This window comes from Chamaea fasciata, unplaced genomic scaffold (assembly GCF_029207755.1).
Source record: "Chamaea fasciata isolate MVZ Bird 193981 ecotype frontalis unplaced genomic scaffold, bChaFas1.0.hap1 SCAF_3, whole genome shotgun sequence".
NCBI lineage: Eukaryota > Metazoa > Chordata > Aves > Passeriformes > Sylviidae > Chamaea > Chamaea fasciata.
Window position 1 is genome coordinate 2,084,672 of NW_027094088.1, and position 24,313 is coordinate 2,108,984.

The 24,313-nt window shown below is 42.3% G+C and overlaps 1 protein-coding gene across 2 annotated transcripts in view; it reads right to left on the bottom strand.

Moving 5' to 3' along the window:
• Positions 1-23,270, bottom strand: part of VPS54 (VPS54 subunit of GARP complex) — a 41,688-nt gene extending 18,418 nt beyond the window's left edge. Inside the window, exons 1-10 of one of the 2 annotated variants that reach the window (XM_066177717.1) lie at positions 23,196-23,270; positions 22,827-22,911; positions 14,787-14,948; positions 13,640-13,881; positions 12,135-12,213; positions 9,589-9,623; positions 8,568-8,699; positions 5,758-6,143; positions 1,805-1,931; positions 661-768 (exon numbers count right to left, since the gene is read on the bottom strand). In XM_066177717.1, coding sequence (XP_066033814.1) covers positions 661-768; positions 1,805-1,931; positions 5,758-6,143; positions 8,568-8,699; positions 9,589-9,623; positions 12,135-12,213; positions 13,640-13,881; positions 14,787-14,922 — 1,245 coding nt within the window. In that variant the 5' untranslated portion in view covers positions 14,923-14,948; positions 22,827-22,911; positions 23,196-23,270. Of the gene's footprint in view, positions 1-660; positions 769-1,804; positions 1,932-5,757; positions 6,144-8,567; positions 8,700-9,588; positions 9,624-12,134; positions 12,214-13,078; positions 13,153-13,639; positions 13,882-14,786; positions 14,949-22,826; positions 22,912-23,195 lie in introns of those variants that run through there. The other variant, XM_066177718.1, reaches the window with a different exon arrangement.
• Between the last annotated feature and the right edge of the window lie 1,043 nt (positions 23,271-24,313).

Genomic DNA, 24,313 nt, shown 5'->3' on the forward strand with positions numbered 1-24,313 from the left:
AATTCTTTTTTTTTTTTTTAATTTACTAGCAATGTGAAAGGGATTGGAACAGCAAAGTCTGGCTTAAAACAAAAACCTTCAAATAACAGTATTAAAAAACAAATCCAAACTTTTAAAAACTAAGTTCCCAACCCAGTTCAAAATGCGGCTGTGAATTGCAGACTACCCTATGAGAACAGGAGATGCTCAACTCAGCACTTATCTCTGTGACGGAGATACAAATCACACAGAGTTCATAGCACAGCAGAGCGTAACTCTTTAAATAATCACCCATCTCTAGGGGAAAAAAAAAACCCCCAACGTTCTTACAAAATATTCTCACATGTGTGGGCAAACAAGATGAGCAAAACTGAAAGAATCAAACACCATAACTTCAGCCTAAGATCAGTTTGCAAAGAAAAGTCATCATGTCACTATGCAAATTAGCCAATGTGTTTCCCCCAAAGAAATAATCTGAATTTTGTTCAGTTATTGGTTTCAGCTGGTTTTATCAGTAAGGTTTTTTGGCTTGAAAGATACTCTGCCCCAAATGGCAAACCACCATACCAATGCAGAAAAGGATTTTCTCCTCTCTCATCAGAGCTGTTCTTAATGACTTAAAAAACTATTTGCAAGGGGTAGAGGAAAGATGGTCACATACATTAAAAATGTTGGTCTTACCTGTTTAATTATATTCTTTGCTGTATTAATCATTTCATCGCCATATATTTCATAAAAATTTAGCTTCCTTTGTTTTAGAAGTCCAAATACTAGAGATACGAGTCTCTCCTATCAAGAAAAAAGAAAATTAAAAAAAAAAAAAAACACACACATGAAGAAGATCAAGGTGAAGACAAGAAACAATTTTAAGAAACTGCAGAGCAGTAAGAAAGTTCATGTACCAAGCACACAGTGAACAGCATTTAGGTCAAGCCAGTTCCTCCAGATTAATGCCAAGTTTTGCCTATACAAAAAAAAGTTCCCTGTGGCAGTACCAGCTGAGTCTCTTTCTCCCACCCCCTTTTCCTGCCAATTCCTCAACCGGGCTCACTCACAAGCGCTCAAACCTGTGGATATTTCTAACCATGAGTGAGTCTCCTGATCCTGAGCAAGGCTGACACTCAGCACAGCCCCAGTGAGAGGCTGGCACACTGCAGCACAGAGGGCAAGAAACCACAGGGCAGAAATGGGAGCACTGCAGTGCTGCTGCCAACCTCTGCAGCTCATGGAATGGATTAAAAACAAGGCTGAACAGGTCATAGCCTCCAGCACTAAAGAGCCCTACAGGCAAAAGTCCAGAAAAATCTTTTCTGGGCTAGAAAGCAACCACAATAGCTTAATTTTCATATATTTATGATCTTCAGAGGAATGAGGAATATATCTCTATATATAGATACTGTGAATGAAGCATGCTTGGAATAAGAATCCATAAAAGCATGGGGAGACAGATTGAGAACAACATGCAAATATCAGCTTTCATTGCAAAAACTGAGATTTTACAACCAAGTCGATGAGAGTCCATGTTCTTTTCCACTTCCATGCTTAGGTTCACGAAGTGAACTCAGTATACATTTAATCAGAGAAAAGAGGACTGATTATTTTGAAAAAATAAAGTGGGCCTGGATTGCAGTTCAGAGTTTAATTAGAATTATTTAATCTTATCAAGCACAAAAATAAATGGGAGGGGAGAGGTGTGGATGAGAAGATAAATAGCCTGAAATTACAGTGTTGCTACTAGGGACCTGAGTGAATTAGTTAGTGCTAATTAAGTATGTTAAAGATGCAAACATATTCATGAGACAGTTTATTTCAATAACAGACCTACCTCTTCTAGAATCTGGCAATCATCTTCTAGGGGTCTATTTAAATCATTGCGAGCGTAAGTTGAAAACTCTGCAATCATCATTTTATCTATCAGCTTTTCCAGTTCACAGAGCTGTGAGCCAAGATGCCTGAGAGAAACAGCCATTGAGATATGAGCTAAATAATCAACCTGAAAACGAATCATCAGTTCAACAGTTGAAGAAAACAACCAGCCAGCAGGAAATTTCCATGCAATCAACGCTGGCTTAATGGGAGGCTCCAATCTTTCACTCCTCAGAGCAGCTGAAATCATGCATTTTTCAGAGGCACTGTCACCTTTACACCAAAACATATGGACTTGAATATTGATGGAGGATAAAATTTGGAAGTAGGGCTTTTGGGGTTGTTTTGGGTTTTTTTTTGGAAGGTGCCAAGTACCTCTCTGCCCAATGAGGTGTACCACAACTAAGAATACTCAGTGCTTGTCAGTATCAAGGTGTTAAAAAGAAGGAATACTTCTTTTGCTTGTCGAGTTCCTCAGACCATCAGTCCACAAGTTCTTCGAATTGAAACGTTTGAGCTTTTGATGTGGTCACGGATTAAATTCACAGGACAGGATGGCTTTCAGAGAACACACAGGAGCTTTTAAATTTGCCATTTTTTTATCCTACTCTAAATGAAAAATGTTTTTCCCACGTATGGGAGATTTTTAAAAAATATTTTGCAGACTGTTGTCATACAGAACCACGAGGGAATTTCTCACATCAGAAATGTCAACCACCCTTTAAAAGTGGGAACTTCAGAGATGTCAAACACTCCAGGCTTTTCAACTTTCACTAACAGCTGGGAACAAGTATCTGTAAAAATCAGACTGCCTTTTCTTTGACAAAAACAAACAAACAGACATTTTGCAAATGAGAACCAAGAGGAGCTGTGATATTTTAGACAAACCTAGATAGAAAATGGGGGGGGGGGGGGGGATGAGCATGGCTGTCATTCAGTGCTGGTGTAGCTGGATCCTTTGCTGAAGTCCATGAATCTTTCTGGATCTGAGTTGAGCAGATTAATTTACTTATTTTAATTTCAGGATGACCAGGGATGTACCTGCTTTTGGAATCGCTGTTCAATGATTCATTGGAATGGACAAAGCAGACTTATTTCAAACATCTAATTTAAGCAAAAACAGCCTGTAGAAAGTCCAAGCCAGTTGCATCATTTCAGAACAAACACAACAGGGGAACACCCCAAAGATTATTGTAACTGGAGTTGCAAAACTGACTGCAGCACCAGGAGCAACAACACCAAGGTTCTTACTGAGGTAAGCATGAAGATCCTCCTTGGTACATTATCCTGTTCTCTCAAACCCCAGCTATGGAAACATCCAAAACCAGCTCCCAAAACCTGCCCTCACCACTTTATCCAAGAGGTTCTGATCTCCAGCAGCCACAAAAAAACCCTCCAAGCTGAAACACTCAGGAACAAGTCAAACCTTCATTCATATTCCAACAAAACCCCTTGGTAGTGATCCCTTAACAGGTACCACTCACCCATCAGATCCCTTCAAGGAATACTGACTGTGACAACTCTGCCATGTAAAATGATGACTGCAGGGTGAAACTTCTTTTAAAATACACAAATGAGAACTATTTTCTCCATGCATCTGTGTTTTACTGTATAAAATACTATAAAAGTGTGGTTTGCCAGCATACCTGTGAAAAAAAAACAACTAACAACCCCCCAAACCAACCAACCAAACCAACCCCAAAACAAACAAACAAGCAAAATCACTGTATCTCTATCACCCCAACATGGACTGTGAAAACGATGCAGGAAGTGTTTTCACAGATTTTTAAGTTAGTTAACACATTAGCTTTCTTTTGTAAAATTAAAAGGGTGAACTTGGAAAAGTCAGAGCTCTAAAACTCTAATTCTATCCTGGAGTAGCAGCAAGCAGTTACAACTGACACAAATTATTAGTGACATTAATCCAGACTAAAGACACCAGTGTATTACTTAACACAATCTTAACAGTTTTAACATTTTTTGCTACAACTAGAAACCGACTTACATTTTTCTCTGCCTACAATATGACAAGGGAAAAATTAATTGATGATTTGAGTAGTTTTCTTACTGTTTTATATTGAATGATTCTGACGTGACTCAATTGAAAAGACCGAATTCTACAAGCTGCCATGGCAACACTAAAACAAGATGTTGAGGGTTTTTTTAATCAGGTATTTAGTTAAAAAAATAGTAATTGTTTAGAAAATGTGTTATGGCTTTAGAAGTTCCTTGTTAAAATAAACCAGGTATTTAATTCACTTGACAACTGCCATCATTCTTGCTCAGAATAAAGCAAGAAGATCCCTTTGGCATTTCTTGGGGAAAGCTGAAGAATATGTGCTTGCCACCAATTTGGGCTTTTAAAAAAAAATTACTTATTTTTAAGAATCCAAACATTTGACTGAGAAGTTTTATGAAGGCTTCTATCTTTTCAGTGCATGTTATTTCTTCACACAAGCAATTGTGAGATTTGGAAACTGCTGGGCTTCTCATCCGCCCTTGCATTTTTGGTGGGGTACGTGACTTGGGCAGCTCTTAACTCACCTTTGTGAGCCTTTAGTGTCCAAAGCAGAGAGGACATTTCTCATTCACATCACTGTCTGTAACTACCAAAACAACCAGCTAAGCTTTACTCAAAGAAATTACTCTTTACAGACAAGATGATTATCTACCTACAAATACGCTCCACACCTGAGGGCAATATGGAAACAACGGCACATTCTTGGGATAATCATGTCAATCCAATGACAAGGGCACGCAGGTTAAAACACAAAAACAGCTGCAAAACACAGCTGGATCCTGAGTGCTGCTGTCACAGGGCTGTAGAACTGCACTGACTTGTCACCAAGGTCAATACAAAGGTGACTCAGTCCAGAACTGTGCACCAGAACCAAGGGGTTGGTAGCGGGAACACAAAAGAGGACAGACTGCACTGTGTCTGAAGAGAGACAAGTTACACTCTTTAGATGGTCTGCCTCCAGGTTTTTTAACAAAAACGCTTACAGCAACTTTATCCCAATAATTTATTAGCTCTTTCAAATTTTCATTTTTAATACTTCTTCTAGTACCTTTTCTACACAAAAATTGAGTGTTTTTCCAAACTAGCTAGAAGGGGTGTTAGGAACTCGACAGAAGAGATGGACAAGGAACAGTAACTATAAAAAGTTCTGAACATTTATGTTGCAGTTACTGAGCAGCAACCATGATTCCATTATGCAAGTTGTGAACCACTGGGCTGCAGGAACCACAAAACCTCCAAACAAACCACCCCCCACCCAGCATCAACCCAGAAAACTCAGCACACAGCTCCTCAGCAGGCTGATGCAAGCCTTGGAGCTGATTTAGCCACACTCTCCTTCTGCCAGCATCATGCCACACTGGCAGCTTTGCATGCACCACTTTGAAACCATCTGTATCTTATGATAACTTATTTTACATCAGCATCAGCTAGAAGGATTCTATTGCATTGATACTCCTGTATGTTCCTTTAACGAGATCAGTCACTAAAGACATGGGCACAAGGAGTCATCCCTGGGGGGCTGCCTGGAGGAGGATTGCAGGATTTCCATGAGGAAAACACCTCTCAGCTACAAGCCATGCAAGATGAAAGTCCAGCCACAGCTTTGCTCTCATCTCTGCACCCCTAAAACATCTGTAAACCAGAACAGAACACGAAGCTTTTAGATGTCAAAAGTTCATCCCACTCCAAAAAAAAACCCACTAAAACCAATCTCTGGCAAAGGCACTAGCCACACTGCTTATGCCACACTTACATTTTACACCTTCTGCATTAGGTCCTCTAAGAAGAAAAATGAACGAACAAAGGTAGAAAAAATCCCTCCAGCCACCATAATGTGCTCAACACATTCCAGCTCTGCTTGCACTTTATGTATTTCCTACATGGTTACCTACCGGAAACTGTGAATACCTTGAAGCTCTTGCTGTAACACCTCTTGTGTTGTTGCTATTAAGTCCAAAGCTCCAACATACTCTGAAGTGGAGAGCAGCAACTGTACCGTGGGCTGTGTTTGGTGTACAGTGGCCATTAACTTCAGTTTGTTGTAAGCTTTTATACAGTTATTTCTGGTGAGCGACAGTCTCAAAACCCGAAGCGATCCTTCACACATTACTTTATCAATTTTAGAGATTTTCTCTCTAAGCAATTTTACAGCCTGGGAGGTTTTCCTGAGGTAGTCCTGCAATTCATGCTGGGAGGTCATTGCATGAAAAAAAGCTTCTGAGCGGAGAGAAATCTGATGAGCAATATTGACTTCCACGATGTCCAGATAATGGCTGAGCTGGGAAGAGGAAAAAAAACAACATTATTGTTACGACCATGTAAATGCACTTTCAGAGTATTTGCCTTGTTGTACCACGAGGAAATTTTGCTAATAAAAAATTAAATCCCTCTGTTGTTGTGGTTTAATAACTTCTTTTTAAATTAAGTCAAAATCACTGTGGGAAGGCTGATTTGATGCCTTTCCTGCTTGAAAATAAAAAGGTAGAAAAGCAAATAAATCTAAAACACCTGAAGTTTTGTAGCACATGGTTGCACGCTGGCCACAGAATATGCACAATAACCAGGAGACAGCTCTGGATACTGTGTGCAACAGAATATACATGCAGATATGCTATGAAATTTGGGTCACTGAAGCTGCTAAAGGTGCAGCTACTATACTTAATGACACACCACTTGAATGGCTCTGCTAATTTAAAAAGCTGTAGTACTTTCTTTGTAGAAAAATCTCCAGGGTATCTCTGGCTGCAGTTGTACTTTTGCCCACCAGCTGGAATTAGTAGTAAGCCTATTTCCTGTGTGCTGGCACTGTGGGATTCCCAGAGTGCACCTACACGTTCAGAACCTGAAATTCAAATTCTCCATGTCCAACAGTTACCAGACCACTGTGCTGGCCTGATTCTTTGACTGTAAAAGCTCTGTGTTCCGGCTGATGCTGAATATGCAAACTCCAAGGAGTGAGGCTTTAGGATGCTCATCTGAATGTTAATACACAGATGACCTGGTTTCTCAGAGGTGCCAAGCATTCAAACCTCCTGCAGAATTCCAAAAGGCCAACCAGAGGTGGAAAGGAAATCAGCTGGAGAACGTTTCCTCCTTGCAGTTCTTTTCATACTGCTTCCTATGGATGCACTAGGGATTCACACAATATGCAAACCCACCTTTTTTGTTCACACCTAATTTAATCAGAAGCATCCTCCACCAACCAGCCGTGACACACCAAGCCACAGGGAAAGCCAAGACAGGCTCTGATGCAGAGATCAGAGCAAGGGATACTACAAACAATTATTTATGTGATTGAAACCAACCAAATGCCCCAGGTCCCTTCGCTGTGCTAAGTAAGGTAGAAGAAGCAGAGCAAACAGCACCTCCCTCAGAGTTTACAGTCCCAATGTAGGGCAACACATGGGAGGAGGTAAAGAAGAAAACATCATGAGGAAATTTTGGAAGTAGATCAACAGCAGCTCAAAAGGCTGTGAGCAGATCTGCCTAAGGCAAGGTTTTCAAAATCCTGTTGGAAAACGGTGCCTGGAGCTAGGGACAATTATGGCAGCAGAGTGCATATTTACATGTGGTAAGTGTAAACCTCGTGCAGTTCGGAGGCTTTAAAAAGTAAAACAAAACAAAAAAAAAATCTGGGCTCATTTCAGTCATATGAAGCAGTGTTTTCACTCCTCTGCATCAGTGAGGGCTCTGGGTCTGCTTCAACACAAGTCCTTTCTGAGTGTCCATCCTGCTGCTGGCAGGCACATTTTCGGAAGTTCACAGCATACGCCAGACATTGCTTTTCCATCTTCAGACAGCAACTGCCCCAAAAAACTCTGAAGAAGCCTTCCTCCAACTTTAGGTGTGGAGAACAACCTAAGGAACCTTTGAGCTTCCAGCAGAGCCTGTCTCTTCTTCCCAAGTTGGCCGGAGAGCAGGAAGACTAATTCCCAGAAATTTGGAAACACCTTCTAGACAATCTCATGTTATTTTTTCCTAATGTACCTCACAGACTCCAAAATTACTCAGACTTTCTAGAGGCATTTTCTGGGTATTTGTACTGTAAAGATGACTCATTTTGAGATTTTCTACAGTATAACCACGTAACTAGCAAAAAAAAAAAAGATAAAAACGACCAAGAAGAGACTTTTGTTTTCAATATGAAAGAAGCAGCTCTGCTTTCATGCTCTCCTTCGTGAAATGCAAAACCAGATCAGTGCAAGCAACAACAAAAGTAAGAGGAATCTCCTACAACACAAACACCACAGGATTTAGAATTGCCCTCAGCATAGAAACCACAGTGCCTTGAATCTGAAATTTTCCTCAGATGTTGGAAAGTAACAGTCTGGCACAGTGTACAACCTGTGCAATCCAGCTTTCCCTTCTCACGGAACTGCTCCTCCTCCCTAAGGAAACTACTCCACTCCTCTGAAGTTGCATATAGCTGGTTCACTAAGTTCCAGCTGCTGTGAAGAGCCAGTTGTTACATCATACACAGATTCTTTTTTTTTTCCAGATTTGAGAGATTTACTGAGCAGAGAAAGAAGTTCTCTTTCAGTAGGATGCCTCCTGCACGATTTACTAACAATCGTGATGCAAAATGAGAGACAGCAAAGCCCAGAGCGATGTCTCCAGAAGAACTACACAGCAGCAGCCATGGAGCTCCTTTGCAGTATCCACCAGCAGGGATGGATAACCACAGCTTTAGTCAAAGTTGTACCTTTTCTTGAAGTAATTTGGAGGAAGCTGCATCACGATTTCCTTTTCCACCAGCGGTACTAAAATGAGACCATGGTAAAACGGCATTAAACGTTAAGGAATCTTCCAAGGCAAAATCTGGTTTCATAAAAATCTGAAACAGAAAAACAAAAGAAATAAATGTGCCTCACTCACCCCTCTATTTTTTTTTTTGTCCCAGTTAAACACATCTCCTGTCTCATTAAGCTAACGGAGACCTTATTTGTTGATTTCAAAATCCAGATTTTCATTTATCCAGGCAAACAAATTCATTCCAGACCGTACAACCAATGTACTTTTAAAAGCTTGTGTGTACTTTAAAAGTCTTATCTTCTGAAAGTGGAAGTCACAGCTCCAAAATTACATATGTACTCAACCTAAACACCCTGGGTGTGCAAACACAGACAGCTTGTTTCTTGGACTTTAAACACTGCAGTGACAGCTACTCAAGCTGCAGCCTACACTGCTGGCACAGAGATGCTGACCCACATTAAAACTCTGACTTCTTACTGTACCTATAAAAAAATTATTCAGACTAAAACGGAATCTGGAGCTGTGTCTTTTGTCAACCTGACACAAAAACCTACATCATGTGTGCTCCATGTTCACATGGAAGAGAGCTCTGATCAAGGGTTCAAGTAGCTAAACCTAATGCTGAGTTGTACACTAGGCAATATTCAAGCTTTTCTCCAACTCTTCAGTTTTCCCTTCCTCCTAGACTGGCTCAGCTCTGAGGTCTTAACTTCATTTATTTCAAGATGAAAAAAATAATGGTATTTGTATTATACTTTAAGAGAAAAACTGAGAGCATGGAAACAAGAAAAAAAAAAAAAGACAAATCGAATCATCCTTAGTGTTTAAATTCTGAGTGCTACAAATCCTCTTGAGAATCAACCCAAATCATCGGTGAGGACAAAATGTCTACAAAGAACACAGTACATGCATATATCCAACACTTCATGTGAGAAAGCCTCACAACAGCTCCGAGTGCACAGAAGCCATACCTTAGGTACTTGTTCCAGATCTGTCCTGGATTTATCTACAATTAAACAAAACACAGGCAGTCATTCACGAGCAAACAATGGGAAACAATCCCCTTGAATGAGCGAATCCCATGAGGAAGTATTCAAGACAACAATGACACGTTGCTCACAGAGGGGGAACAGGCTTACAAATTGAAATGAAACTTTCTGACTGAATATGAGGAGAACCTTGATGGTACGAGGACAACCAAGCATTGGAACAGGCTCCCCAGAAGGGCTGGGCACTTTGTACTTGCAGATATTTTCTGGGTATTTCTACTTTTCTTGGTAAAGCTTTGAACGGCTTGGCCTGACCTCACAGCTGAACTGGCTTTGAGATGGCAGCTGCAGCAAAAGCCTTCTGAAGTCCCTGCCAACCTGAAATATTCTGATTCCTTCAAGTGCCCTTTTGTCCTTTGCAGTTCAGGTCTCATGCTCAGACTGCTCAAAAGGAGCTTGCACTTGGCTGCTTTGGCAGAGCCAGTCATACAAAGCAATCCACTCAGCACTTCACATTCATTAGTGCACTGGCAAGGGCCAGTGAAAGGTCCTGCTAACATCACCCCAGTTCTAATGCTTTGGACTGAAGCTGCTCATAGAATCACTCCTGCACAGCACTTGGATTGGATTGGATGCACAAAGGCTGGCAAGAAGGATGAACAAGGGCTCGGGCCAGAGTCCCGAGCACTGAGCAGGCAGCACTAATTCCTATGGAGTATGCTGAATTAACAATTGCAGAGGGTGACAGAGTCGAGCTGGGAAAAGAGTTAATTCATTATATCCCAGAACTTGAAGAAAAGGCAAACTCAGACTTTAGAGGTTCAGCCAAAATCCCCTGTCCCAGCTTTACTCATTACTTTAGTGGGCATTATGAAGAGGGGGCAAAAAAGTCGAGGAATTTCAAAGCAACAAGCCCAAATCTCTGCTGGACAGTCTGCTCAACCCTGACAAACATGGCAAGTGCTACCTCAGCATCAGCTCCCACACTGCTTCTCTTTGGTTTTCACTTGGTTTGTTTCTTACTTTATTTGCATCAAAGTACAAAAGGAATCATCCTGCTGTCCTCAGCCTTTGGACAGACCAATTCTTACAGGAGAGAAAGGCCAAGTCTTGTGGGATGGAGTTAGAGGAAGACAGGAAACAGTAACAGCAGAATCTATAGAAAATCACAAGCTTCAGCTTCCCAAATGATGTTTCTACTAGGAACTGTCCAAGGAGCTCCCAGGTACTTTGGTGACAGTAATTTTCTCTTTTTAAAAATACTCAGACTCCTTTTAAAAGGATTAAGCTAAGACTGAAGAAGGCACTTTGATAATGCAGAATGCAGCACAGACTCATTCTGGAACAGCTATTCCACACTAACACCAATACAGAGAAACCCTGCAGAAGGGATTTCTTTTGCACAGAAGAGGCGAAAGTCAACTGAAACAACTTGATCAGAAGAAGCAAACTACTGAATCCTTTTTGCAGTCTGAGGATTGATGAACGAAATAATTTATGCTAACGTTTCTGAGAAACTAAATAAATAATAAAAACTTTCTCCAAGTTATGAGTGATTTTCTTCCTTTTACATGTCTTTTTTTTTTTTTCTTTTCTTTTTATTTTGCTTCTTGCCTTCCTTCCTGTCTAGTTTCCTAGTAGTTGAACTAGCTCCTCGAAGTCCTGAAATTCAGCCTCCACACACAGGTTTGAACTCCTCAGCACAAGGCAGACCTAGACAGACTGGAGTGAATTGTGTCAAGAGCCACAAAGATAATTAAGAAACCAGGAGGAGAGACTGTTTAGACTGGAAAAGCCCAGGGGAAATCAATGTGCTTAAAGATCTGACGAGGGGATGCAAGGAACACAAAGCTGATTTTTCTCAGTGCCAGGACAAGAGGCAATGGGCAGAAACTGCTCCATGAAAGATTCCATCTGAACACAAGGAAGCATTTTTATTGTGAGGGTGGCAAAACACTGGAACAAGTTGCCCAGATTGTGTAATTTCCATCTGTGAGATTCTCAACCCAATTGGACGTTGTCCTCCCACAGGTGGCCCTGCCTTGAGCAGATGGTCTAGACTAGATTATCTTGAGATGTCATTTCCCACCTAAGCCCTGAGTGACTCTCATGGCAGAGATACAGGAATGGCACTGCAGTTCTTCACTGAGAAGACAGTTTGATGCAACAGTTTCAATGGATCTTAAAATAAATAGCAGTTAAATAAAACACTGCCAGGGCCACCATGCCCCATCAGGAATCCAAATGTGCCAGGAAAAGGTTTAAAAGCAGGTATCACTAATGTTTTGACTTATAAAATCTCAGCAGTGGTCAGGAATACTTCTAAGCATACCATGTCTGAATTTCCAATTATTGTCTCAAAGAAATCATCAGCTATTGTTGTACATGAAGACCTCAAGCAAGTAACAGAAACAATTAGCACATTACAGAATCAATGATGAGTAACATTCGTAACACTTGCTACTGATGTTATACTGACACACAAAGACACCAGTTTTTAATTAGACTGAAGGAGGCTTTGACTGTACCGTGAGTGTGTAATAGTGTCCTGTCAAAGGTATCTTTAGGAGTACAAATATTCTTGCACCTTTCATGAACCTTCTCTCTCTGTAGAAGAGAAAATATATTAAAGAATTATTCTGATGCTTTAAACCCAGAATTTTTTCATTTGAAGCAAAACATTCATGAAACACAAGTAAATTATGCAAAATAATTCTGGCAAGTTCACAGTATTTTCTTCCTCTTTTAAGTTCAGACAAAATTTGTCTAGGTGAAAGGTACCAAAACCTTCAACCTGTAGTGGATGTGTTGTTTCTTTCCTGTGTCTTTACATCTCAAGAGAAAATGAACACAGAAGTTATTGAAGAGGTGCAATAACTTCTCCACATAATGATACACAACCACAGATCAATTGTAATTACACATACAAACACTTATTTGCTGACTAATCCTGAAATCACACTAAAGAATTCTTTTTCAATGCTAAATCAAACTGGATGAAAGCAGAAATTACTTGCACATATTACTAATGAGTACCTTGCTGAAACCACGTATCTTGTTTCATCATGCTGAGCTTCGAATTTTTAACACATTTTTAAATTATGTTTCTAAAGAACACCAGTGTTAACCAGATTTCTGCTAGAAGCTACATCACAGCTCAGTTCCAAAATCTTCTTTTATTTAGCAGTCACTGCATGAAGTACTAATTTTAAAGGATGAATCTTAAATCATTTTAAATGCTGAAAATGTGAGTTAAAGGCAATAGTTCAGTTGTAGTTCAATTATAGACAATTCCTTTCTACAAGCTTTAACTATAATTACACAAATAACACTTCCTGCAGCTAATTCTGAACCAGCAAGAAAAAAAAAAAAGGAAGTTACAAACCAAGGAAGCAGAAAACAGCAGGAGACTTCTACAAGTTCTTTCAGTTTAAAAAAAAAAAAAAAAAAAAAAAGAATACTACATACTTACTGACACTTGTATTTTTAAGAGATTGTAGAAGTCTCCTACTGGTCCTGGTGTCCTTAGATGTAGCTTACACTTCCCTGTTACAAAACAAACCATCAAGATAATAGGCCTCTTTATAGTTTCAAAAGTTCATGCATAAACGTTTGAATGTTTAGATTGAAGGCTCCGAAAAAATATCTCCAGCCCTTGCAGCATTTGATCCAAAGGTCTGAGAATGCTATGCTGCATTGTAGAGCCCAATCCTTAAACAATCCTTACAGGAAAAAAAGATGAACAACCAGAAAGAATGAGTATGAACTGCAAGCCCTGGTGCAGAGCTCAGTACTCAGAAACAGAAGTTAAAAATACCACGAAATTGCCTCAGGACAATTCAGAGAGTATTTTCCACACGACGGGTTCCGAGATCATAAAACCAGAAATGTCTAATGAAGACCCAACCAACACTGAAAAAGCAAATTAATTATCAGCTAATTGCACAACAGGCTACTAGCCAGGGTAATCTAATTAGAATAAAGATCTCTTGCTGGTCCCTAGGACTATGTGCACCTAACTGGGGCTTCTTACCGGAGTGATTTCCTGTTGGTATAATGCAAAATGTTCCTTGGTGATCTGTGGGAGGTAGAATGAAGGCGTGACTTCAGTGTCCACAAAGTCCACTCCCCATGTTTTTGTAAAGAAATCAGATTCCCTTTTTGCTAACCTAGGATCATTTAGTGCTGCTGGGAGATTGACTTTGGAATGGTAAATAGTCCATCTTTGCTGATCCACAACTAGAGATGGGCTGTCGCGTAAGTCATTGGGATTGCCTGCAGCACAAAAGACAAGACAGTTTGTTAGGGTGAGACACAAAGATGTAGCTTTTGCTAAAATGTGGTTCTTAAGCAAATCGCATTTTATCAATTACACGCTAGATCAGAATTATCTATGCAAATGACAGATGATAGTCTCCTTCTTCAACACTTCACCTTGCATTTCTTCTATGAGATTAAGCAACTCAGGTTTTGAACAGAAGTGGTGAACTGACACTCATTAAATAGATTTAGCTCAACATTAGCTTCTACTGAAGGGAGAAAGATTCCAACCACAAACATATTCCTAATAATCTGATCTTGATCAGAATGACAGCTGAAATTCATTAGCATTCAATGTCATAATCCTTAGGATCCCAACCCACCTATTCCTTTAGTTTTAGTGCAACAAAACAGCTGGAACTGTGACCAAAATCTGGTTTAACAACAGCACCAGAGGCTTAGTACTACAGACAGGTCACAGGATTCCTCCTGCAGAAGGGCTGGGATGTCTCCCAGGAGGAATGCAGCCAGGCTCCAAGCACACTGGACACATCTGCTATGGCCTCTGTCTGCACCCTCTTCTCACATGGAGCATGGATCGGAGCTGAAATGTGGAATCCTGCAAGCAAAGTTCCACCTAGAATGGGGACATCTTAAAACAAGCTGCAAATAGTCCCTCCAATTGCTCCAAAGGGTGGTATGAAAAAGAATCACAGCATGCTTGGAAATAAGACTACGGCTTAGCACACTACACCCAGTACACATGAAATACTGACCGGAGAGCTGACAATCCAGTTGCTGGAAATGGGACTGTGGCTTAGTACACTACCCCCAGTATACATGAAGTAGTATTGAACTTGAATATTGGCTGGCTAGCTGGCAATGGTCCAGCAAATGGAGGGGCTTACCCCCAGCATTACCTGTGGGCTCCTTGGGACACACATCTGGCAGGGACTGCACGGGGCGAAAGCGTTTCGTGGGATCCACTTCTTTTTTAAAGAAAGCATCGCTGCTGTTTGACTGAGGCACTGGTGAAGAACTGTGGCTTGATGCCATTGCATAAAATCACCACTTGATAAAAGCTAAAGAGGAAACAATAGATATGGAGGCTTTAATAAAGCTCTGGGGACACACTGAATCAAAACAATGACATTCCGGTATTGTTTTTAACTACTGACACAACTCAACAAGAGAAGAAAAAGTTTCTTTTAAACACAAAAATAAAAGGCAGAATGTAACTTCAGGATCTGCACCTCCCACACCTGTAGGTTTGGAGGATAGCCTGTTCTTGTGCACAGCACATCAATAAAATGCTACATTAGGAAAAAATAGCAAGTCTCTCGTGCATTCCTTCCTTTCTAGCCATAACTATTGCAGCCACAGTGCACACATTCACAATAGAGTTTCCTCTCAAACACCAGGAAACCTCGTACTGGAATCAGGAAAACTGACAATTCAACTTTCATGGCTGCCTAGTAAAGTACAGTTTATTCCAGCATAACGTATTTGCACAGAGAAGACAAATCATAGCTTAAAAAGCTCCAGAGTAAGCAAAGTCCCACTAATTTTCAGTTCGATTTTAAGATCCCAACTTGAAAATGAACAGCCTTAAAAATTTTACACTAGGGCTGAACTTAATTGAGTTCTTTCCATCCATAAACAAAACTGCATTTCCATCAAAGTATCAGACAGCAGTACACTGCACAACTATTAGAGGTTTGAGTTTGTTAAAACTGCAAAGCTCAAGGAGTGCCTGCTCAAAGGGCTTCCAGCAGCATCACATATATTACAAACCTCATTTGGAAAAGAAAAAGAAAAGGTTCTACTTTCTAACTGAAGTTGAGAACCTTTAGTCTTACAAAGCAATTCTAAAAGAGATGTTCAGCTGCAACAGAGCATGCCAATGAAGAGGCCCAGAGTAAGAAAAACTTACTGGCAGACAGAGAATGGGGACAGTCAGAAGTAGTCAGAGAAAAAAAACCTTTCCATACATCTGACAGATCTTCCTTTAATACCACAAACCATTAATCTCTCTCCCCCAAAAGCCCCACAAAACCCTTTTTCTCTACTACTTTTATTGCATTTTCATATTCTAATGTTCTTCCCTCGACATTTCCAAAGTAACTTCTTCACCAAGCTCCCCCCAAATGTTTTGGGGTGGTTTTGTGAGAAATCTAGTATATGATAACAAAACATTTATCATTTTAGCATTCTTAAAAAACACAGCCAGTGCTATGCTGCCATGACCAAGTCTCCTAAAGGCATACAGTAAATTTATCTGCACTTGGAACTGCTTCAGAGTGCTGTATTTGCACTTTTTCTCCCAAAAAAGCCTCTGTAATATGAGCCACAGTCTGCTCTAGTCAGATATATGAGCAACTAGGGCAGTTTGTAGAAAACACTGAAATCCTGTAGCACTTGCAAGCCTTTAATCCAGCCTTTCTCCTTTCCCCACAATGAAGCACCATCTAAAAGAATTGTCTGGGACATGAATTGTCTCAACTACATAAATCTGAATGGAGAAAAATGCTATCTGTGTCATGCTAGCCAAAGATTTAAAACCAATTTTGAAGACAATTTAAGACTGAAGAGTAGCTACATACCTCAGCATCTCAAAAACAAGCTCTACCTATTCTTGCACAGATATTTTTCATTACTTATCACCATAAAATATTCACTGACAAATCTTAAAATAGAATGAAAAGAGTAGAATAAAATAACCAGTGCAAGCAGTAACCTTCATACTGTTGAGTGGATTTCAACAAGATATAAGGCTCCATAGGCAGGGCCCTTCTTAAGTGGCAGGCAATCTGATGCTGGACTAAATTATTCATAGCTAGCAGTTATTCTAGTACCCTCATAAGTCAGGACCTTCTGGATAATTAACCCCAGTGAATAACCACATTTGCACAGGAAAAAACCCCATCTCTGTACTGCCCAAAGCCAGACATTCCTCAAAATGCAGTTTTTAAATTGGCCAACGAAGTATAACTTCAGAAAGATAAAGGAAACTGGGCAATAGTGCCTGAATTAAATCCACATTATAAAGGAATATGTGCCAAGCCCATATAAAGGTGAAAATCCTGGCCTACACCCATCTCTGTACACTAACCTTACCCACAACTGAAAAACTTTAATTTGTTCACCAACAAATTAATTCTGCTCCTTGCGCTCCACTACTAAACATTTTGTAGACAAAGGGATCTGTAACTAGCCCCTAAATCAACATTTTAAAATATGCAATAATGTACAAATTTGCTGATTTAGACATACCAAAAAAATTAAATAAATAAACTCAGCGTTAACACAGAACAAAACTCCTGCAGAGTATTTTAACTCATTCAATTTTCCCTGCAAGTGGAAGGCAGGTAAATGCAGTTAACTGCACTAACTGTGCAGAATGACAGGCAGGTAAATGCAGTTAGCTGCATTAACTGTGCAGAGTGAATGATGAAATGCTGAGTCCCCTGAGTCTCTTACTTACAACATATGGCTGTAGTAAGGATATGCAACTGCGTAACTTCATTACATCAGTGTTGAAATTACACTCAATTAAAATGGGTTAGATCAACAGTGTTCTCTCCAGTAATCACCATAATTTACTCACATTTTCTCTAGCAACGTGTATTAAACTAATGCAATTAAAAAAAAAAAAAAAAGGTTTAGAGGTTAGACACAGGAGTAGTGACGGAACCTGGAACCCAGGATTATGCGTTTCCAACCTGCCTTCAATATATTACATTTATTTTGTACACACTGTATTAATTTCCTCATTTAAAAAGATTGTATCAAATTACACTGTAACGACTTAATACCGCCGAAGTTAAACCAAATCAGCCATGGCAACAATGAAAACAAACAACCTTAAAAAAAAAATCTCAAAAACAAGCTTTGATGATCTGAATTGACAGCATTCCTGCAGTCTGAGTGCATGAAGGGTTGAAACACAACTTAGAGCCTCCTCCTTAAAAACATTCTCGCTCAGTAACCTGCACAGCAAGTACAACGTGACACAGCTGTACAACACTGCGCGGAACAAAATACTGGGGGTGAGGAGAGCAAGAGCCACACGCTTGGATAGTGCCCAGTCAGCAGAGCAGCAGATCCGTGAGCTGGCAGTGCATTAATCACATGAGGTGATTTCTGAGATGACTCTGCCGTGACTCCTGAGTTTCACACCCCAGGTTTCAGCTGCTAAAAAGCACAACAAACAACAAAGTGCATTACTCAGAAGTAATTGCACTTCGAGGTGGTTGTGACTCTGGAGGACGTGTTTGTTTTTCTAACCATCAGGACTTGCACAGAAGTTCTTCAGAAACTGCCTCCCCATCTTCTGAGTGTAATTAGTCGCGTGCTTTGTTTTTCCAATATCATTCGTAGAATCTGCTCCCCAAATTTTATCTCAGCTTCAAAAAAGAAGAGACACTCAGGGGGAAGAGCCCCCAGGCTTCCAACTGAACATGCAACACTGAGCAAGCTTTCCTCCAAGTATTCCTCCCTGTCCACACTTGGACACCAGCAAGTTTTCAAGGGTTATACTCTGCATCCTAAAGGAAAAGCAGGAGCGGTTTCTCTGAGAACACAAATGGCATGCTCAAGTCCCCGCTGCTTGTCATGGCTTTGACAACAACAGAGTGAAAGGAAAATATTTCAAGCACTCTTCTGGCTACCCAACGTGCTTTGGAAGAGAAAACTATCAGAAGCCACCCACAAGTCAAGCTAAAGCAAGACACTGCACCACTTCCAGAAGATATGATAAATACCAAAGATACTTATTAGAGAAAGGCATACCTGAAACATAACTAAAAGGTAAAACTGCACAAAGGACCTAATTATTATTGTTATCGGCCCAATATATTTACTCTGCCCTCAAAAGCTGAGCTTGCCCTACGTATTACTGCACAGCTCTTTGTGCTCAGTCAGGATTTCACCCTGTAACAGGGAAACCATGGCACAAGCAAAGCACACAGCACCTCTGCAAGACAGTGTGAGCCAGACTGCACCAGCTCAAGCTTTCACTTGTTTTTTTTTTCAACCAGCTGATTCCTCAGGCTGTAATTTCCATGCCTGGCCCTGGTGCCCTGAGACAGACATCCCTGTTGCAGCAGGGCAGCCAAGGTTAGCTTGGAGGAGAGACATTTAAAGCAGTTTCAGAGGCTGAGGTTAAAGCTGTGGGAGCTGCTCTGCTAACCCAAGCTCTTTCTGAACACCTCCTTCCACCCTGGGGTTTCAGAGGAGGAAAAGGATGGTTGTCAGGGGAATGAGGAGGCCAGAGTCAGAGGAGACCATGCGAAGCCACCTGCATTTGGAGCACACTCCAACATGAAACCTCTTCACACAACTTAGAGAGGAGGCCATGCGAGCCTGGCTTTCCTGAGAGCTCAATAAACACAACTATACTTGTACTCACAAACAAATAAACGTGTATTTGAGCGCATTCTGCACACCCCAACAGCATCCCCTGCCTCATGTTCTCACACTGAGGGTGTACCCTCTCTGATGACCATCCAGGTGAGCCTTGCTGGGATGAAATCAACCCCAGAAGGAAGCAATGTATGAGTTAACTGCATTTCCCATCAGCCCTGCTCAGCCACACATGCTGCTATACTCCAGCAGATTCTGTAATTCCTCAGAATGTGCTACTTTCCCAGCAAACTGCAGAATGGGGACTGTGCAAAAGCAAGAACACTTGAATAGCCCAAAGAGTAATGCCACCACCCTCCCCTTAAATTGTCTCTTTCATCTCAAAACACTCTCCTCAAACAGGGAAACAGGCAAGAAAAAACAGTAGTGACTCCAAAGAAAGAACAGAACAGCTGCATCCCCACTGCAAAGCACCACGGGTAGCCTACAAGGCCAGGATAAAACAACATCTGACTTTCATATTATTACATTTTGTACTGGTTTCTTTTGCTCTTCCCAGCTGCAGCCACATGAACAGCAGGTTAAAAAAAAAAAAAAAAAGACAAGAAAAGAAAAAAGCTTCAGCTGAGCTTCACTTCTTTAAACACAAGAATAAGATCCTCTGAAAAGAATCACCCCAAAATGTCCCATCACTGAATAATGTCTTGTCACTTAAAATAATAATCCACAAGTGCAAATGTTTTGTCAAAAACTGGAAAGCAATTTATCTCCTTTTAGACAAACTGTCTGGAAAGTAATATTTCACTTTCATTCAGGTACCAAATAAACAATTACATGAAACACCTGTGATGTACCCCCTGCAGCAAATGCACTTCCTCTCACCTGGAAACCCAAACCTCCCAAGGCTGAACACCAAATTTGAAATCAGAACGCAGATTTTGTGCTGGACCTACCCACAGCTATTTAGGTCATTATGCACACAGTTCTTCCACACCAGAGGTGCCAGAATCATTCAGAAACAACCATCAAAGCAGTAAAAACATATGTCAAAAAAGGCCTTGTGGTTAGCTGCCCACACTACCACACAAGGTGAGCGTGATATCTCCTTGTACCCTTTCTTCCAGGCATCAGCATTACGGTGTGCATTACCCCCTTGGAGAACAGTGAAATACGAGCATCTCGCAGAGCTCCAGAGAGGTCCACACAGCTGAACAAAGATCAAGGAGCCCCAGCAGGCATTCCTGCTCCCAGCCTGTCAGGGGCAGAGACTACAGAGCGGTGACGCGTGGAGAATAGGCAGGAGAACTGCCCCAACCCCAGCAGAGATCCCAACACTGAGGAGCTGACGTGACAAAAGGAGATGCTCAGGGCAATTTGTGTCAGCAGCACGACTTCCTGCACAGCCCCTCCACTTCCCATGCTCAGCAGGGGCCAGGCTCCACTTGATCCTCAGAAAATAACCTCCTAAAAATATGGGTTTTCACGGGAATCGTGCCTTGCCGAAGCCTGACCCGAGTCCTGACCTGCAAGTGGCTGTGAGGGAGCCAAATAAAAATATTCCAGAGTTTGACATCAAACAAAGACCATCCAAACTTCCACTTGGTGAGCAGGGCCACCCATGTTTGCTGATGGTTCTTGTGGACTAATAATACCTGCCCGAGAGAAGATCAAACAGAACTCATCACCTCTTTTCACATCACTTCCTTTTCGTCCCTCAAACAGATTCTGTTTGACAAAAAAGAATAAATAACTCCATGGCATAAAACCCAGTGTGGTCATGCTACACCTAGAATGCCAAAAACCAAAAGGAAGGAAGAGTGCATAAAAACGACGGAAACTCTCTAACATATTGCAAAGTGCCAGATATGCTACTCCAGTTCTAATAATCTAGCCCTAACACACACCCACACACATCCAAAATGGTCCCTTTTTTTAAAATTTAAGAACCAGATTGATAGAGAAAGAAGCTGGGATATTTAAGCTATTAGGTATGAGTGCTTTGGAACATCTGATCAGTACATGGACCTGTCAGTTTTCACTAGGAGGGAAACACATTAACAATTCTTTACCTTCTGCAGAGAATATTCAGGTGGGATTTTTTTTTTTAATCTAGCACCTAGGTGAGGTGGGTGCAAAAAGCTAAAAACAGCAAGACAAATCCTAGATTTGCTGGTAAATACGATTTGGAGTTACTCCTAGGAGGCCCCAGAAATACGTGAATAGATCATCCACACTCATGCTCACCTGCTCACTCTTTCTGCTCCATTCATAAAACAAGACAAGGAATAAACAAAGCGTGAATATTTAAAAAAACAAACAAACAAACAAAAAAAACAAACCAGAAGAAAACTGTGGGCTCCTCAACTGGAAGGATAATATAATGTCTTCTTCAGACTCACAGCTCCTCCTTTCCTCCAAACTCTGGGGAAGGAAAGCAGAAGAGCCTTCCTCACAGAGTTGCTGCCCCAAAAGAAGAAGCAGTACCTACATGATCATGATCCCTTTTCCCAACCTCATCCTGCTCAAACTGCCAAGGAGAAGCCTGCAGTCTGCTCTCTCCACTCGTTTCCAGTGCCTCCTGATATTTTCCAGGCAAACAATCTCTCCATTCAACGCTGGAAACGTGCATCTCCTCCTCCTCCTCCTCCTCCCATGAAGTCTGTGCTTGTCAACAAGGCAAGAATCCTGCACACATGCCAGACTCCCACTACAGAGAAAGATGGTGCTGAAGGCAGAGGGACACTGGGGACAGATCCTGCTGCTGGCAAAAGGGATGGGAGAGGTAGAGATGCTTCTCCTTGTGCAACCTTCTGGCCTCACTAGCGACTTTTGTGTGGATCTCCTGTCAACCAGCCCGCTTCAGGCACTGCTCTCCCACCCAACAGACACACCAACCTAATGCCCAAAGGATTTCAAGACCTTTTGCCTGCACTACAGTCTGTCAAAGAGCCACACTGACTATCAGGTCACGACAATTAACGTACCGCAGTTGAGTTTTTCACGAAAAGTGCAATTTCTCACAGGGTTGCACAGCAAAAGCTGCACAAGTCCATAGGACTTCTCATTCAAGACTTTGTCAGTACAGGTGAGACAGTAAAGACAACACACCACCCGTGCTAGAAACTCAAAAAGACAAATATATGCCAATCTGTTGCCCAGGAATTACTCTGACGCACTTTAAAATAGGCATTCTGTACTTTTTTTACATTGGGTTGTGATGTCCTAGAACAGAAATCCTAAGCATTTAGAGAATATAAGAAAAAAGAGAGAAGAAATAAAGGACTCGGCAACATACTAAGGCCCAAACTGGACAGCCAGAGGGGGAAAGTTCCTGCTGGGGTTGCAGAAGGTCGGCATTTTACAACCCCGTACGTGTATTTCCCTCAACGCCGTATACCGCCTTTGAAAAAAATTCCAGCGGAGGAACGCAAGAAATTAACCAGCCCACCGCACAATTTCAGGCTCATCCTCTACAAACCCAGGAACCGCCTGGTTTGTTACGGAACCACCAAACCCTTTAGGGCTCCACATCCCAGCCCATCCACGGAAAACACTAAAACACTCGCTCCGAACGCTCTCTCCCGAGCCGGCCATACCTCACGGAGAAGACGCCAGGAGTATCTCCCGGAGGCCGTCGTCATATCTCTCCCCGTGGCATGGTCGGGAACGCTGCCGGGGGACCTGCGGGACGAGCGACCGCATGAGGGAGGCCCGGCCTGACGGCGGCACCTCCCGCCGGGCACCGCCCGCTGCCCGCCGAGGGTTACCGCGGAAATTCAGAGCCGGGGATTTGCAGGGAACGAGGGAAAAGCCGGGCCGCGGGCGGCCCCCCGCCCCCCGCCGCCGCCGCCGCCCGGCCCAGGCCGCCCGCGCCGCCCACACAAAGGGCGCCCGGCAGGAATTTAAACTTTCCCGGCCTCTCCCCGGGGGAGCCCCGGCGGCGGGCCGGCTCCCCAGCGCTGTACCTGCGGCGCCGGGCGGGATGCGCGGCCTAGCGCGGCTCCTCCGCCGCGACACGTCGGTGCCCCCGCGCAGGGCGGCGCAGGAAGGGCCGGGGCGGCGGCGGGAGGAACCGGCGCCGCCTCTGCCGCCGCCCGGGGGAGGAGCCGCGGCCGCGGCCGGCCCAGCGGATGGCGCCGCGCTGCCCGCCGGGCGCCTGCGGTGCTCGGCCCTCGGTGCCCGCGGCCGGTTGGACTCGGGTTTATATTTTAGGGTGTTTTGTTTTATTTATATGTTTTATCATTTTGTTTTGTTTATGTATTTTATTCTCCGTCAGGCCACAGACGGACGGGTTAGGTCCCACTGCCTCATGCCTGATCGTGCCTTAAACACGCCTAAATTCTCGGCCGTAGCCCCGTGCCGGTCAACGAAACACAGAGAGATGAATTAACAGCAGCGATTCCGGCTGTATTTAATAACACGAGCCTGTGGCTATGGGCTGTGTGAACGCAGGAGTGTGGAAATCCATGGGTTACACGGGTTCACGCCTGGGCTTGCAGCTCACTAAACTCGTGTTTGTGTCCGGTGCTGGCCCCAGACGGGCTGGGCTGAAGGTGTTGTTCTGCTCCTTGGTGGTCAAGGTCGGCAGAGGTTTGTTCGGTACGATTTGTTTTGCAGACTCGGTCAATAAATCCTGGTTGAATATCACCCAGATCAGAGACTCCTTGTTGATTTCCTTGAGAGAGGTGTGGAGAAAACGTGTTGATTTCCTTGGAGACGTGTCTCACCTGACCAGGGCTCACCCTTTAAGAATTAGAGTTTAAAAAGCAGAAAACGTGACACTACCAGAAAGAAAGACTAGTTTAATATTACTACTACTTCATAACTGTGGGCTTCAGTGTCAGTGGCCATCCATTATACCTTTCACAGACATGCTTTAGAAAATAAAGATGTGCCTTCTCATGCTTCAGAATTCCATCCTTGACTTTCTGGAGTTAACAGTAGCACAGGTCAAACAGACTTCATTGGAAGCTAGAACAGCAAAAAACACAACTATGTTAAATGTTAAATGCTTGTTAGGAAGCCAATGGGGATTTCCCTCCAGCAACCTGCAAATGTCACTCACAATATTTTCATAGCATAT